Source organism: Oncorhynchus tshawytscha, linkage group LG13 (assembly GCF_018296145.1).
Source record: "Oncorhynchus tshawytscha isolate Ot180627B linkage group LG13, Otsh_v2.0, whole genome shotgun sequence".
Lineage (NCBI taxonomy): Eukaryota > Metazoa > Chordata > Actinopteri > Salmoniformes > Salmonidae > Oncorhynchus > Oncorhynchus tshawytscha.
In genome coordinates this window covers 90,718,291-90,732,504 of record NC_056441.1, presented here as the reverse complement: position 1 = coordinate 90,732,504, position 14,214 = coordinate 90,718,291, and the positions used below count along the sequence as shown (strand labels likewise).

The 14,214-nt window shown below is 43.7% G+C and overlaps 1 protein-coding gene across 1 annotated transcript in view; it reads right to left on the bottom strand.

Annotated features, from left to right (window-relative positions):
• fndc3a (fibronectin type III domain containing 3A) overlaps positions 1 to 14,214 on the bottom strand; it is a 139,429-nt gene that overhangs the window by 38,405 nt on the left and 86,810 nt on the right. The window contains 1 exon segment of the mRNA XM_042296525.1: positions 11,665 to 11,751. Within this exon segment, the coding sequence (XP_042152459.1) occupies positions 11,665 to 11,751 (87 nt within the window).

Here is a 14,214-nt window from a genome sequence, read left to right as displayed (position 1 = left end):
ACTAGGCAGCTCGCGGCTGGGTTATTGACAGCACCAGCTGTTATTGACAAACAGACACATACCACCACCACTAGTCTTCCCAGAGGTAGCTGTTCTGTCGATGCACGGAAAACCAAACCAACTGTATATTATTCATGTCGACGTTCAGCCACGACTCAGTGAAAAATAAAAATCTTCAACTTAATTTTCAGACAACTTTAAGAGCATATACTTTCTTTATTGTTAAAAATCTACTTTAAAAGGTTGCTAGCCAACTAGCCTGCTAACTTTAAATTAGCACTGCATGAGTCAGCTAGTTGCTATCAACAGCTAGCTTACAGCTACATTAAAGTAAAAGACAGTTTTGGAAACGCATAATGCCATCTAACCAGTTATCAAAGAATGTTAGCTAGACTGAACAAATATAAATGCAACAACTTTAAAGATTTTACTGAGTTACAGTTCATGTAAGGAAATCAGTCAATTGAAATACATTCATTAAGCCCTAATCTATATATTTCACATGACTGGGAATACAGACATGCATCTGTTGGTCACAGATAACAAAAAACAAAACACAGGTAGGGGCTCAGAAAACCAATCTGGTGATACCACCTTTTGCCTCATGAAGTGTGACATTTCCACAGATTTGATCAGGCTGTTGATTGTGGCCTGTGGAATGTTGTCCCGCTGCTCTTCAATGGATTGAATGCAAAGTTGCTGGATATTGGCGGGAACTGGAACAGGATGTCGTCTACACCAATCCAGAGTATCCCAAACATGCTCAAATCAAATTTATTTGTCACATACACAAGGTTAGCAGATGTTAATGCGAGTGTAGCGAAATGCTTGTAGGGGTGACATGTCTGGTAAGTATGCAGGTCATGGGAAGAACTGGGACATTTTCAGCATACAGGAATTGTGTACAGATCCTTACGACATGGATCAGTGCATTATCATGCTGAAACATGAGGTGATGGAGGCGGACAAATGGCACGACAATGGGCCTCAGGATCTTGTCAAGGTATCTCTGTGCATTCAAACCCCATCATAGCACTGAGACGGCACTTGTGAAGGTGGTAAATGACATTTTAATGGCATCGGACCGAGGCTCTGCATCTGTCCTCGTGCTCCTAGACCTTAGTGCCGCTTTTGATACCATCGATCACCACATTCTTTTGGAGAGATTGGAAACCCAAATTGGTCTACACGGACATGTTCTGGCCTGGTTTAGATCTTATCTGTCAGAAAGATATCAGTTTGTCTCTGTGAATGGTTTGTCCTCTGACAAATCAACTGTAAATTTCGGTGTTCCTCAAGGTTCCGTTTTAGGACCACTATTGTTTTCACTATATATTTTACCTCTTGGGGATGTTATTCGAAAACATAATGTAAACTTTCACTGCTATGCGGATGACACACAGCTGTACATTTCAATGAAACATGGTGAAGCCCCAAAATTGCCCTCGCTAGAAGCATGTGTTTCAGACATAAGGAAGTGGATGGCTGCAAACTTTCTACTATTAAACTCGGACAAAACAGAGATGCTTGTTCTAGGTCCCAAGAAACAAAGAGATCTTCTGTTGAATCTGACAATTAATCTTAATGGTTGTACAGTCGTCTCAAATAAAACTGTGAAGGACCTCGGCGTTACTCTGGACCCTGATCTCTCTTTTGAAGAACATATCAAGACCATTTCGAGGACAGCTTTTTTCCATCTACGTAACATTGCAAAAATCAGAAACTTTCTGTCCAAAAATGATGCAGAAAAATTAATCCATGCTTTTGTCACTTCTAGGTTAGACTACTGCAATGCTCTATTTTCCGGCTACCCGGATAAAGCACTAAATAAACTTCAGTTAGTGCTAAATACGGCTGCTAGAATCCTGACTAGAACCAAAAAATTTGATCATATTACTCCAGTGCTAGCCTCTCTACACTGGCTTCCTGTCAAAGCAAGGGCTGATTTCAAGGTTTTACTGCTAACCTACAAAGCATTACATGGGCTTGCTCCTACCTATCTCTCTGATTTGGTCCTGCCGTACATACCTACACGTACGCTACGGTCACAAGACGCAGGCCTCCTAATTGTCCCTAGAATTTCTAAGCAAACAGCTGGAGGCAGGGCTTTCTCCTATAGAGCTCCATTTTTATGGAACGGTCTGCCTACCCATGTCAGAGACGCAAACTCGGTCTTAACCTTTAAGTCTTTACTGAAGACTCATCTCTTCAGTGGGTCATATGATTGAGTGTAGTCTGGCCCAGGAGTGGGAGGGTGAACGGAAAGGCTCTGGAGCAACGAACCGCCCTTGCTGTCTCTGCCTGGCCGGTTCCCCTCTTTCCACTGGGATTCTCTGCCTCTAACCCTATTACAGGGGCTGAGTCACTGGCTTACTGGGGCTCTCTCATGCCGTCCCTGGAGGGGGTGCGTCACCTGAGTGGGTTGATTCACTGTTGTGGTCATCCTGTCTGGGTTGGCGCCCCCCTTGGGTTGTGCCGTGGCGGAGATCTTTGTGGGCTATACTCAGCCTTGTCTCAGGATGGTAAGTTGGTGGTTGAAGATATCCCTCTAGTGGTGTGGGGGCTGTGCTTTGGCAAAGTGGGTGAGGTTATATCCTTCCTGTTTGGCCCTGTCCTCGGGTGTCCTCGGATGGGGCCACAGTGTCTCCTGACCCCTCCTGTCTCAGCCTCCAGTATTTATGCTGCAGTAGTTTATGTGTCGGGGGCTGGGGTTAGTTTGTTATATCTGGAGTACTTCTCCTGTCCTATTCGGTGTCCTGTGTGAATCTAAGTGTGCGTTCTCTAATTCTCTCCTTCTCTCTTTCTTTCTCTCTCTCGGAGGACCTGAGCCCTAGGACCATGCCCCAGGACTACCTGACATGATGACTCCTTGCTGTCCCCAGTCCACCTGGCCATGCTGCTGCTCCAGTTTCAACTTCCACCTGACTGTGCTGCTGCTCCAGTTTCAACTGTTCTGCCTTATTATTATTTGACCATGCTGGTCATTTATGAACATTTGAACATCTTGGCCATGTTCTGTTATAATCTCCACCCGGCACAGCCAGAAGAGGACTGGCCACCCCACATAGCCTGGTTCCTCTCTAGGTTTCTTCCTAGGTTTTGGCCTTTCTAGGGAGTTTTTCCTAGCCACCGTGCTTCTACACCTGCATTGCTTGCTGTTTGGGGTTTTAGGCTGGGTTTCTGTACAGCACTTTGAGATATCAGCTGATGTACGAAGGGCTATATAAATAAATTTGATTTGATTTGATTCAAATTGCCATCGATAAATACAATTGTGTTTGTTGTCCGTAGCTTATGCCGGCCCATACCATAACCCCACCGCCAGCCACCATGGGGCACTCTGTTCACAATGCTTAAGCCGGTTACGACGCCAAACCGCATCCAGGTCAAGATCCTGGTGAGGAAGACAAGCATGCAGATGAGCTTCCCTGAGACAGTTTGTGCAGAAATTCTTTGATTGTGCAAACCTACAGTTTCATCAGCTGTCCAGGTGGCTGGTCTCAAAAGTCCTGGTTACACGTGATCTTCGGTTGTGAGACCAGCTGGACGTAGTGCATACGGCCCAGTATATCACCGGGGCCAAGCTTCCTGCCACCCAGGACCTATATACTAGGCGGTGTCAGAGGAAGGCCCTAAAAATACCAGAGCGCCAAGTCTAGGTCCAAGAGGCTTCTAAACAGCTTCTACCCCCCAAGCCATAAGACTCCTGAACAGCCAATCAAATGGCTACCCAGACTATTTGCATTACCCCCCCTCACCTTTCTATGCTGCTGCTACTCTCTGTTATTATCTATGCATAGTCACAATAATAACTATACCCATGTGTATATATTACCTCGACACCGGTGCCCCCTCCACATTGACTCTGTACCGGTGCCCCCGGGGCGGCAGGGTAGCCTAGTGGTTAGAGCATTGGACTAGTAACCAAAAGGTTGCAAGTTCGAATCTCCGAGCTGACAAGGTACAAATCTGTTGTTCTGCCCCTGAACAGGCAGTTAACCCACTGTTCCTAGGCCGTCATTGAAAATAAGAATTTGTTCTTAACTGACTTGCCCAGTTAAATAAAGGTTAAAAATAAAAAATTTAAAAATATATATAACCTCCACATTGACTCTGTACCGGTACACCCTGTACATAACCTCCACATTGACTCTGTACCGTAATACCCTGTATATAGTCTCCACATTGGCTCTGTACCGTAATACCCTGTATATAGCCTCCAAATTTACTCTGTACCGGTACCCCCTGTATATAGCCTCCACATTGACTCAGTACCGTAATACCCTGTATATAGCCTCCACATTGACTCTGTAGCGGTACCCCCTGTATATAGCCTCCACATTAACTCTGTACCGGTACCCCTGTATAAAGCCTCCACATTGACTCTGTACCGGTACCCCCTGTATATAGCCTCCACATTGACTCTGTACCGGTACCCCATGTATATAGTCTCCACATTGACTCTGTACCGGTACCCCTGTATATAGCCTCCACACTGACTCTGTACCGGTACCCCCTGTATATAGCCTCCACATTGACTCTGTAGCGGTACCCCCTGTATATAGCCTCCACATTGACTCTGTACCGTAATACCCTATATATAGCCTCCACATTGACTCTGTACCGTAATACCCTGTATATAGCCTCCACATTGACTCTGTACCGGTACCCCTGTATATAGCCTACACATTGACTCTGTACCGGTACCCCTGTATATAGCCTCCACATTGACTCTGTACCGTAATACCCTGTATATAGCCTCCACATTGACTCTGTACCGGTACCCCCTGTATATAGCCTCCACATTGACTCTGTAGCGGTACCCCCTGTATATAGCCTCCACATTGACTCTGTACCGGTACCCCTGTATAAAGCCTCCACATTGACTCTGTACCGGTACCCCCTGTATATAGCCTCCACATTGACTCTGTACCGGTACCCCCTGTATATAGCCTCCACATTGACTCTGTACCGGTACCCCCTGTATAAAGCCTCCACATTGACTCTGTACCGGTACCCCCTGTATATAGCCTCCACATTGACTCTGTACCGGTACCCCTGTATATAGCCTCCACATTGACTCTGTACCGGTACCCCCTGTATATAGCCTCCACATTGACTCTGTACCGGTACCCCTGTATATAGCCTCCACATTGACTCTGTACCGGTACCCCCTGTATATAGCCTCCACATTGACTCTGTACCGTAATACCCTGTATATAGCCTCCACATTGACTCTGTACCGGTACCCCTGTATATAACCTCCACATTGACTCTGTACCGTAACACCCTGTATATGGTCTCCACATTGGCTCTGTACCGTAATACCCTGTATATAGTCTCCACATTGACTCTGTACCGGTACCCCCTGTACATAGCCTCCACATTCACTCTGTACCAGTACCCCCTGTACATAGCCTTCACACTGACTCTGTACCGGTACCCCTGTATATAGCCTCCACATTGACTCTGTACCGGTACCCCCTGTATAAAGCCTCCACATTGACTCTGTACCGGTACCCCCTGTATATAGCCTCCACATTGACTCTGTACCGGTACCCCATGTATATAGTCTCCACATTGACTCTGTACCGGTACCCCTGTATAGAGCCTCCACACTGACTCTGTACCGGTACCCCCTGTATATAGCCTCCACACTGACTCTGTACCGGTACCCCCTGTATATAGCCTCCACATTGACTCTGTACCGGTACCCCTGTATATAGCCTCCACATTGACTCTGTACCGGTACCCCCTGTATATAGCCTCCACATTGACTCTGTACCGGTACCCCCTGTATATAGCCTCCACATTGACTCTGTACCGGTACCCCCTGTATATAGCCTCCACATTGACTCTGTACCGTAATACCCTGTATATAGCCTCCACATTGACTCTGTACCGGTACCCCTGTATATAACCTCCACATTGACTCTGTACCGTAACACCCTGTATATGGTCTCCACATTGGCTCTGTACCGTAATACCCTGTATATAGTCTCCACATTGACTCTGTACCGGTACCCCCTGTACATAGCCTCCACATTCACTCTGTACCAGTACCCCTGTACATAGCCTTCACACTGACTCTGTACCGGTACCCCTGTATATAGCCTCCACATTGACTCTGTACCGGTACCCCTGTATATAGCCTCCACATTGACTCTGTACCGTAATACCCTGTATATAGCCTCCACATTAACTCTGTACCGGTACCCCTGTATATAGCCTCCACATTGACTCTGTACCATAATACCCTGTATATAGCCTCCACATTAACTCTGTACCGGTACCCCCTGTACATAGCCTCCACATTGACTCTGTACCGGTACCCCTGTATATAGCCTCCACATTGACTCTGTACCGGTACCCCCTGTATAAAGCCTCCACATTGACTCTGTACCGGTACCCCTGTATATAGCCTCCACATTGACTCTGTACCTGTACCCCCTGTATATAGCCTCCACATTGACTCTGTACCGGTACCCCCTGTATATAGCCTCCACATTGACTCTGTACCGGTACCCTCTGTATATAGCCTCCACATTGACTCTGTACCGGTACCCTCTGTATATAGCCTCCACATTGACTCTGTACCGGTACCCCCTGTATAAAGACTCACTATTGTTATTTACTGCTGCTCTTTAATGATTTGTTATTCTTATCGCTTACTTCTTTTAAAGGTATTTTTTTTAAACTCCATTGTTGGTTAAGGGTTTGTAAGTAAGCTTTTACTGTAAGGTCTAAACCTGTTCTATTCAGCCCATGTGACAAATACAATTTACATTGATTTGAGAAGGGGGGCAGAGAGCAAGTAGCAGGTACAGATAAACCACTTCAAATCTTTTCGACTCTATAACAAAAGTACAAACAGGGCAAAGATACATGATCAACTACAAATCTTAGAATCAACTATTAAAGACTACCAGAAGCCAGTGGATTCTCTAATTACATTGAATGAAACATAGGATAAAAAAGGCGTGGGGTGTTGATGGTATCCTAAATTAAATGATAAAACATACAGACCATAAATTCAAATTGGCTATTGTTAAACTACAACATTACCCGCAGCTCTGACAGCTTCCCCAATATTTGGAACCAAGGCCTGATCACCCCAATCCACTACCGGCTAAAACGGCCACTTAGCAACACTAAAGATGTGACTGCTATTGCCACCTAGCAACGCTAAAGAGCTGGTTGCCACCTCCACCTAGCAACGCTAAAGAGCTGGTTGCCACCTCCACCTAGCAACGCTAAAGAGCTGGTTGCCACCTCCACCTAGCAACGCTAAAGAGCTGGTTGCCACCTCCACCTAGCAACGCTAAAGAGCTGGTTGCCACCTCCACCTAGCAACGCTAAAGAGCTGGTTGCCACCCCCACCTAGCAACGCTAAAGAGCTGGTTGCCACCTCCACCTAGCAACACTAAAGAGCTGGTTGCCACCTCCACCTAGCAATGCTAAAGAGCTGGTTGCCACCTCCACCTAGCAATGCTAAAGAGCTGGTTGCCACCTCCACCTAGCAACGCTAAAGAGCTGGTTGCCAACTCCACCTAGCAACGCTAAAGATATCTGGCCCTAAACAGAGAGTACACGGTGGCAGAATACCTGACCACTGTGACTGAACCAAAATGAAGTAAATCCTTGTACAGACTCCGTGAGCATAGCCTTGCTATGGAGAGAGGCTGCCATAGATTGTCTTCTCAAGAGCCAGGTCTGCCCACAAAATGAGGTGGAAACTGAAATGTACTTCCTAACTTCCTGCCAAATGTATGACCTACACTTCCTAACTTCCTGCCAAATGTATGACCTACACTTCCTAACTTCCTGCCAAATGTATGACCTACACTTCCTAACTTCCTGCCAAACGTATGACCTACACTTCCTAACTTCCTGCCAAACGTATGACCTACACTTCCTAACTTCCTGCCAAATGTATGACCTACACTTCCTAACTTCCTGCCAAATGTATGACCATATTAGACATATATTCCCCACAGATCACAAAGACCAAAGAATTTATAAACAAATCAAACATTATTTTGCACATTGCTGTCACTCTGATTTTGTGGATAATATTTACTGTCGAATTCAAATCGGTTTTTGGTGATGTTTGTTTTGTGACTTCTCACTTTTGTTTATTTCAATTGAATTGGAAACGAAAAACAAGTTTCCCATGCCAATGAAGCCCTTTGAACTGAATGGACAGAGAGAAAAAAGAGAGAATGTTGGGGGCAGAGAGACAGAGGGAGGGAGGGAAGGTGTGCTGAAAAGTGATTCAATTCAGCCTGTATTTGACCATGATGATTTTAACTAGACTTACAACAACCCACTTTGCGTCGTGAGAAAACATTTGCTCAGCTCCAAAATGGGCTGCTTGACCACTTCCAGTCCGAGTTCACAATAAAGGCCAGTTTACCATTTCCCACAATGCTTACCTAATTAGCCACTGATTGGCCTACCGGTGTGTGGGATTGTGGACAGCTCCTGTTACCCTGAGAGTCAGCATCTGTCCCAAATGGAACCATTTCCCTTAAATAGTGCACTACTTTAGACCAAGGCCCATAGGGCTCTGACCAATATTAGTGCACTATATAGGGAATAGGGTGCCATTTGGGGAACGTGGGAGGGGAGAGTAATACCATTAGATCCCTGCAGTCATATGAGTCATAGACCGCTGTGTGCCAATCGCCCTCCTCTCCTCGTCATACCCACTTCCCCTCCTCCTCCCCGAGACAGGAAGACATTGATCCGTAGTCTAATTAACCCTGAAGAGCAAACAGCAGTGATCAGACACACCACGTGGGCTCTACTTCTCTCTCTCTCTCTCTCTCTCTTTGGTTCCTCTGTCTCGGCGTCTTCACCCCTGTTTCTCTCCGTCTCTCTCCTCTTACCCTCACTCACTTCTGTCTTTCTATCTCGCTCTCAGTATGATGCCATAGACTGTATCAGTTGTATGACTCTATAGACTGTACTAGTTGAATGACTATAGACTGTACTAGTTGTATGACTCTATATACTGACTCTATAGACTGTACTAGTTGTATGAATCTAGACTGTACTAGTTGTATGACTCTATAGACTGTACTAGTTGAATGACTATAGACTGTACTAGTTGTATGACTCTATATACTGACTCTATAGACTGTACTAGTTGTATGACTCTATAGACTGTACTAGTTGTATGACTCTATATACTGACTCTATAGACTGTACTAGTTGTATGACTCTATATACTGACTCTATAGACTGTACTAGTTGTATGAATCTATAGACTGTACTAGTTGTATGACTCTATAGACTGTACTAGTTGAATGACTCTATAGACTGTACTAGTTGTATGACTCTATATACTGACTCTATAGACTGTACTAGTTGTATGACTCTATATACTGACTCTATAGACTGTACTAGTTGTATGAATCTATAGACTGTACTAGTTGTATGACTCTATAGACTGTACTAGTTGAATGACTCTATAGACTGTACTAGTTGTATGACTCTATAGACTGTACTAGTTGAATGACTATAGACTGTACTAGTTGTATGACTCTATATACTGACTCTATATACTGTACTAGTTGTATGAATCTATAGACTGTACTAGTTGTATGACTCTATAGACTGTACTAGTTGAATGACTCTATAGACTGTACTAGTTGAATGACTCTATAGACTGTACTAGTTGTATGACTCTATATACTGACTCTATAGACTGTACTAGTTGTATGAATCTATAGACTGTACTAGTTGTATGACTCTATAGACTGTACTAGTTGTATGACTCTATATACTGACTCTATAGACTGTACTAGTTGTATGACTCTATATACTGACTCTATAGACTGTACTAGTTGTATGAATCTATAGACTGTACTAGTTGAATGACTCTATAGACTGTACTAGTTGTATGACTCTATAGACTGTACTAGTTGAATGACTCTATAGACTGTACTAGTTGTATGAATCTATAGACTGTACTAGTTGTATGACTCTATAGACTGTACTAGTTGTATGACTCTATATACTGACTCTATAGACTGTACTAGTTGTATGACTCTATATACTGACTCTATAGACTGTACTAGTTGTATGAATCTAGACTGTACTAGTTGTATGACTCTATAGACTGTACTAGTTGAATGACTCTATAGACTGTACTAGTTGTATGACTCTATATACTGTACTAGTTGTATGACTCTATAGACTGTACTAGTTGAATGACTATAGACTGTACTAGTTGTATGACTCTATATACTGACTCTATAGACTGTACTAGTTGAATGACTCTATAGACTGTACTAGTTGAATGACTCTATAGACTGTACTAGTTGTATGACTATAGACTGTACTAGTTGTATGACTCTATAGACTGTACTAGTTGAATGACTCTATAGACTGTACTAGTTGTATGACTCTATAGACTGTACTAGTTGTATGACTCTATATACTGACTCTATAGACTGTACTAGTTGTATGAATCTATAGACTGTACTAGTTGAACGACTCTATAGACTGTACTAGTTGAACGACTATAGACTGTACTAGTTGAACGACTCTATAGACTGTACTAGTTGTACGACTCTATAGACTGTACTAGTTGAATGACTCTATAGACTGTACTAGTTGAATGACTCTATAGACTGTACTAGTTGAATGACTCTATAGACTGTACTAGTTGTATAACTCTATAGACTGTACTAGTTGAATAACTCTAGACTGTACTAGTTGTACGACTCTATAGACTGTACTAGTTGTATGACTCTATAGACTGTACTAGTTGAATGACTCTATAGCCTGACTAGTTGAATGACTCTATAGCCTGACTAGTTGAATGACTCTATAGACTGTACTAGTTGAATGACTCTATAGACTGTACTAGTTGTATGACTATAGACTGTACTAGTTGAATGACTCTATAGACTGTACTAGTTGAATGACTCTATAGACTGTACTAGTTGAACGACTCTATAGACTGTACTAGTTGAACGACTCTATAGACTGTATTAGTTGAATGACTATAGACTGTACTAGTTGAATGACTCTATAGACTGTACTAGTTGAATGACTATAGACTGTACTAGTTGAATGCCTCTATAGACTGTACTAGTTGAATGCCTCTATAGACTGTACTAGTTGAATGACTCTATAGACTGTACTAGTTGAATGACTCTATAGCCTGACTAGTTGAATGACTCTATAGACTGTACTAGTTGAATGACTCTATAGACTGTACTAGTTGAATGACTCTATAGACTGTACTAGTTGTATGACTCTATAGACTGTACTAGTTGAATGACTCTATAGACTGTACTAGTTGAATGACTCTATATACTGTACTAGTTGAATGACTCTACAGACTGTACTAGTTGAATGACTCTACAGACTGTACTAGTTGTATGACTATAGACTGTACTAGTTGAATGACTCTATAGACTGTACTAGTTGAACAACTCTATAGACTGTACTAGTTGAATAACTCTATAGACTGTACTAGTTGTATGACTCTATAGACTGTACTAGTTGAATGACTCTATAGCCTGACTAGTTGAATGACTCTATAGACTGTACTAGTTGAATGACTCTATAGACTGTACTAGTTGAATGACTCTATAGACTGTACTAGTTGAATGACTCTATAGTCCGGCTGGCCCCAGAGTGACTTACCCTGAACTTGTACTTGGTGCTCCTGTGCAGGTTCTTGACAGTGCAGGATAGCTCATCACCATCATAGCTGGGTTGGAAGCCATAACCCTGGGGAGAATGAGGAGGGGACAAAGACCAGTTGAGCACAAACAAGTCCATCTTATAATACAAACACTATCTGATACACGCAGATCATTTTAGAGGAGAGAAACATTTAAAGGGACAAGAATAGAATTCAAGCCATGTCTCTTTATGGCAGTAAAGCTTCAAGGTTTAGAGTAATGTTAGCTGATGTCATATGACTGACTGACCCGTACCTCGTCCTCATCAGTATGTAATGTCATATGACTGACTGACCCGTACCTCGTCCTCATCAGTATGTAATGTCATGACTGACCCGTACCTCATCCTCATCAGTATGTAATGTCATGACTGACCCGTACCTCGTCCTCATCAGTATGTAATGTCATATGACTGACTGACCCGTACCTCGTCCTCATCAGTATGTAATGTCATATGACTGACTGACCCGTACCTCATTCTCATCAGTATGTAATGTCATGACTGACCCGTACCTCGTCCTCATCAGTATGTAATGTCATGACTGATCCGTACCTCGTCCTCATCAGTATGTAATGTCATGACTGACCCGTACCTCGTCCTTATCAGTATGTAATGTCATGACTGACCCGTACCTCGTCCTCATCAGTATGTAATGTCATGACTGACTGACCCGTACCTCGTCCTCATCAGTATGTAATGTCATATGACTGACTGACCCGTACCTCGTCCTCATCAGTATGTAATGTCATGACTGACTGACCCGTACCTCGTCCCTTATCAGTATGTAATGTCATATGACTGACTGACCCGTACCTCGTCCTCATCAGTATGTAATGTCATATGACTGACTGACCCATACCTCGTCCTCATCAGTATGTAATGTCATGACTGACCCGTACCTCGTCCTCATCAGTATGTAATGTCATATGACTGACTGACCCGTACCTCATCCTCATCAGTATGTAATGTCATGACTGACCCGTACCTCGTCCTCATCAGTATGTAATGTCATATGACTGACTGATCCGTACCTCGTCCTCATCAGTATGTAATGTCATGACTGACCCGTACCTCGTCCTCATCAGTATGTAATGTCATGACTGACCCGTACCTCGTCCTCATCAGTATGTAATGTCATATGACTGACTGACCCGTACCTCGTCCTCATCAGTATGTAATGTCATGACTGACCCGTACCTCATCCTCATCAGTATGTAATGTCATGACTGACCCGTACCTCATCCTCATCAGTATGTAATGTCATGACTGACCCGTACCTCGTCCTCATCAGTATGTAATGTCATGACTGACCCGTACCTCGTCCTCATCAGTATGTAATGTCATATGACTGACTGACCCGTACCTCGTCCTCATCAGTATGTAATGTCGTATGACTGACTGACCCGTACCTCGTTCTCATCAGTATGTAATGCCATATGACTGACTGACCCGTACCTCGTCCTCATCAGTATGTAATGTCATGACTGACCCGTACCTCGTCCTCATCAGTATGTAATGTCATGACTGACCCGTACCTCGTCCTCATCAGTATGTAATGTCATATGACTGACTGACCCGTACCTCGTCCTCATCAGTATGTAATGTCATATGACTGACTGACCCATACCCCGTCCTCATCAGTATGTAATGTCATGACTGATCCGTACCTCGTCCTCATCAGTATGTAATGTCATGACTGACCCGTACCTCGTCCTCATCAGTATGTAATGTCATGACTGACCCGTACCTCGTCCTCATCAGTATGTAATGTCATGACTGACTGACCCGTACCTCATTCTCATCAGTATGTAATGTCATGACTGACCCGTACCTCGTCCTCATCAGTATGTAATGCCATATGACTGACTGACCCGTACCTCGTCCTCATCAGTATGTAATGTCATATGACTGACTGACCCATACCTCGTCCTCATCAGTATGTAATGTCATGACTGATCCGTACCTCGTCCTCATCAGTATGTAATGTCATGACTGACCCGTACCTCGTCCTCATCAGTATGTAATGTCATATGACTGACTGACCCGTACCTCATCCTCATCAGTATGTAATGTCATGACTGATCCGTACCTCATCCTCATCAGTATGTAATGTCATGACTGACCCGTACCTCGTCCTTATCAGTATGTAATGTCATGACTGACCCGTACCTCGTCCTCATCAGTATGTAATGTCATATGACTGACTGACCCGTACCTCATCCTCATTAGTATGTAATGTCATATGACTGACTGACCCGTACCTCGTCCTCATCAGTATGTAATGTCATATGACTGACTGACCCGTACCTCGTCCTCATCAGTATGTAATGTCATATGACTGACTGACCCGTACCTCATCCTCATTAGTATGTAATGTCATATGACTGACTGACCCGTACCTCGTCCTCATCAGTATGTAATGTCATGACTGACCCATACCTCGTCTTCATCAGTATGTAATGTCATGACTGATCCGTACCTCGTCCTCATCAGTATGTAATGTCATGA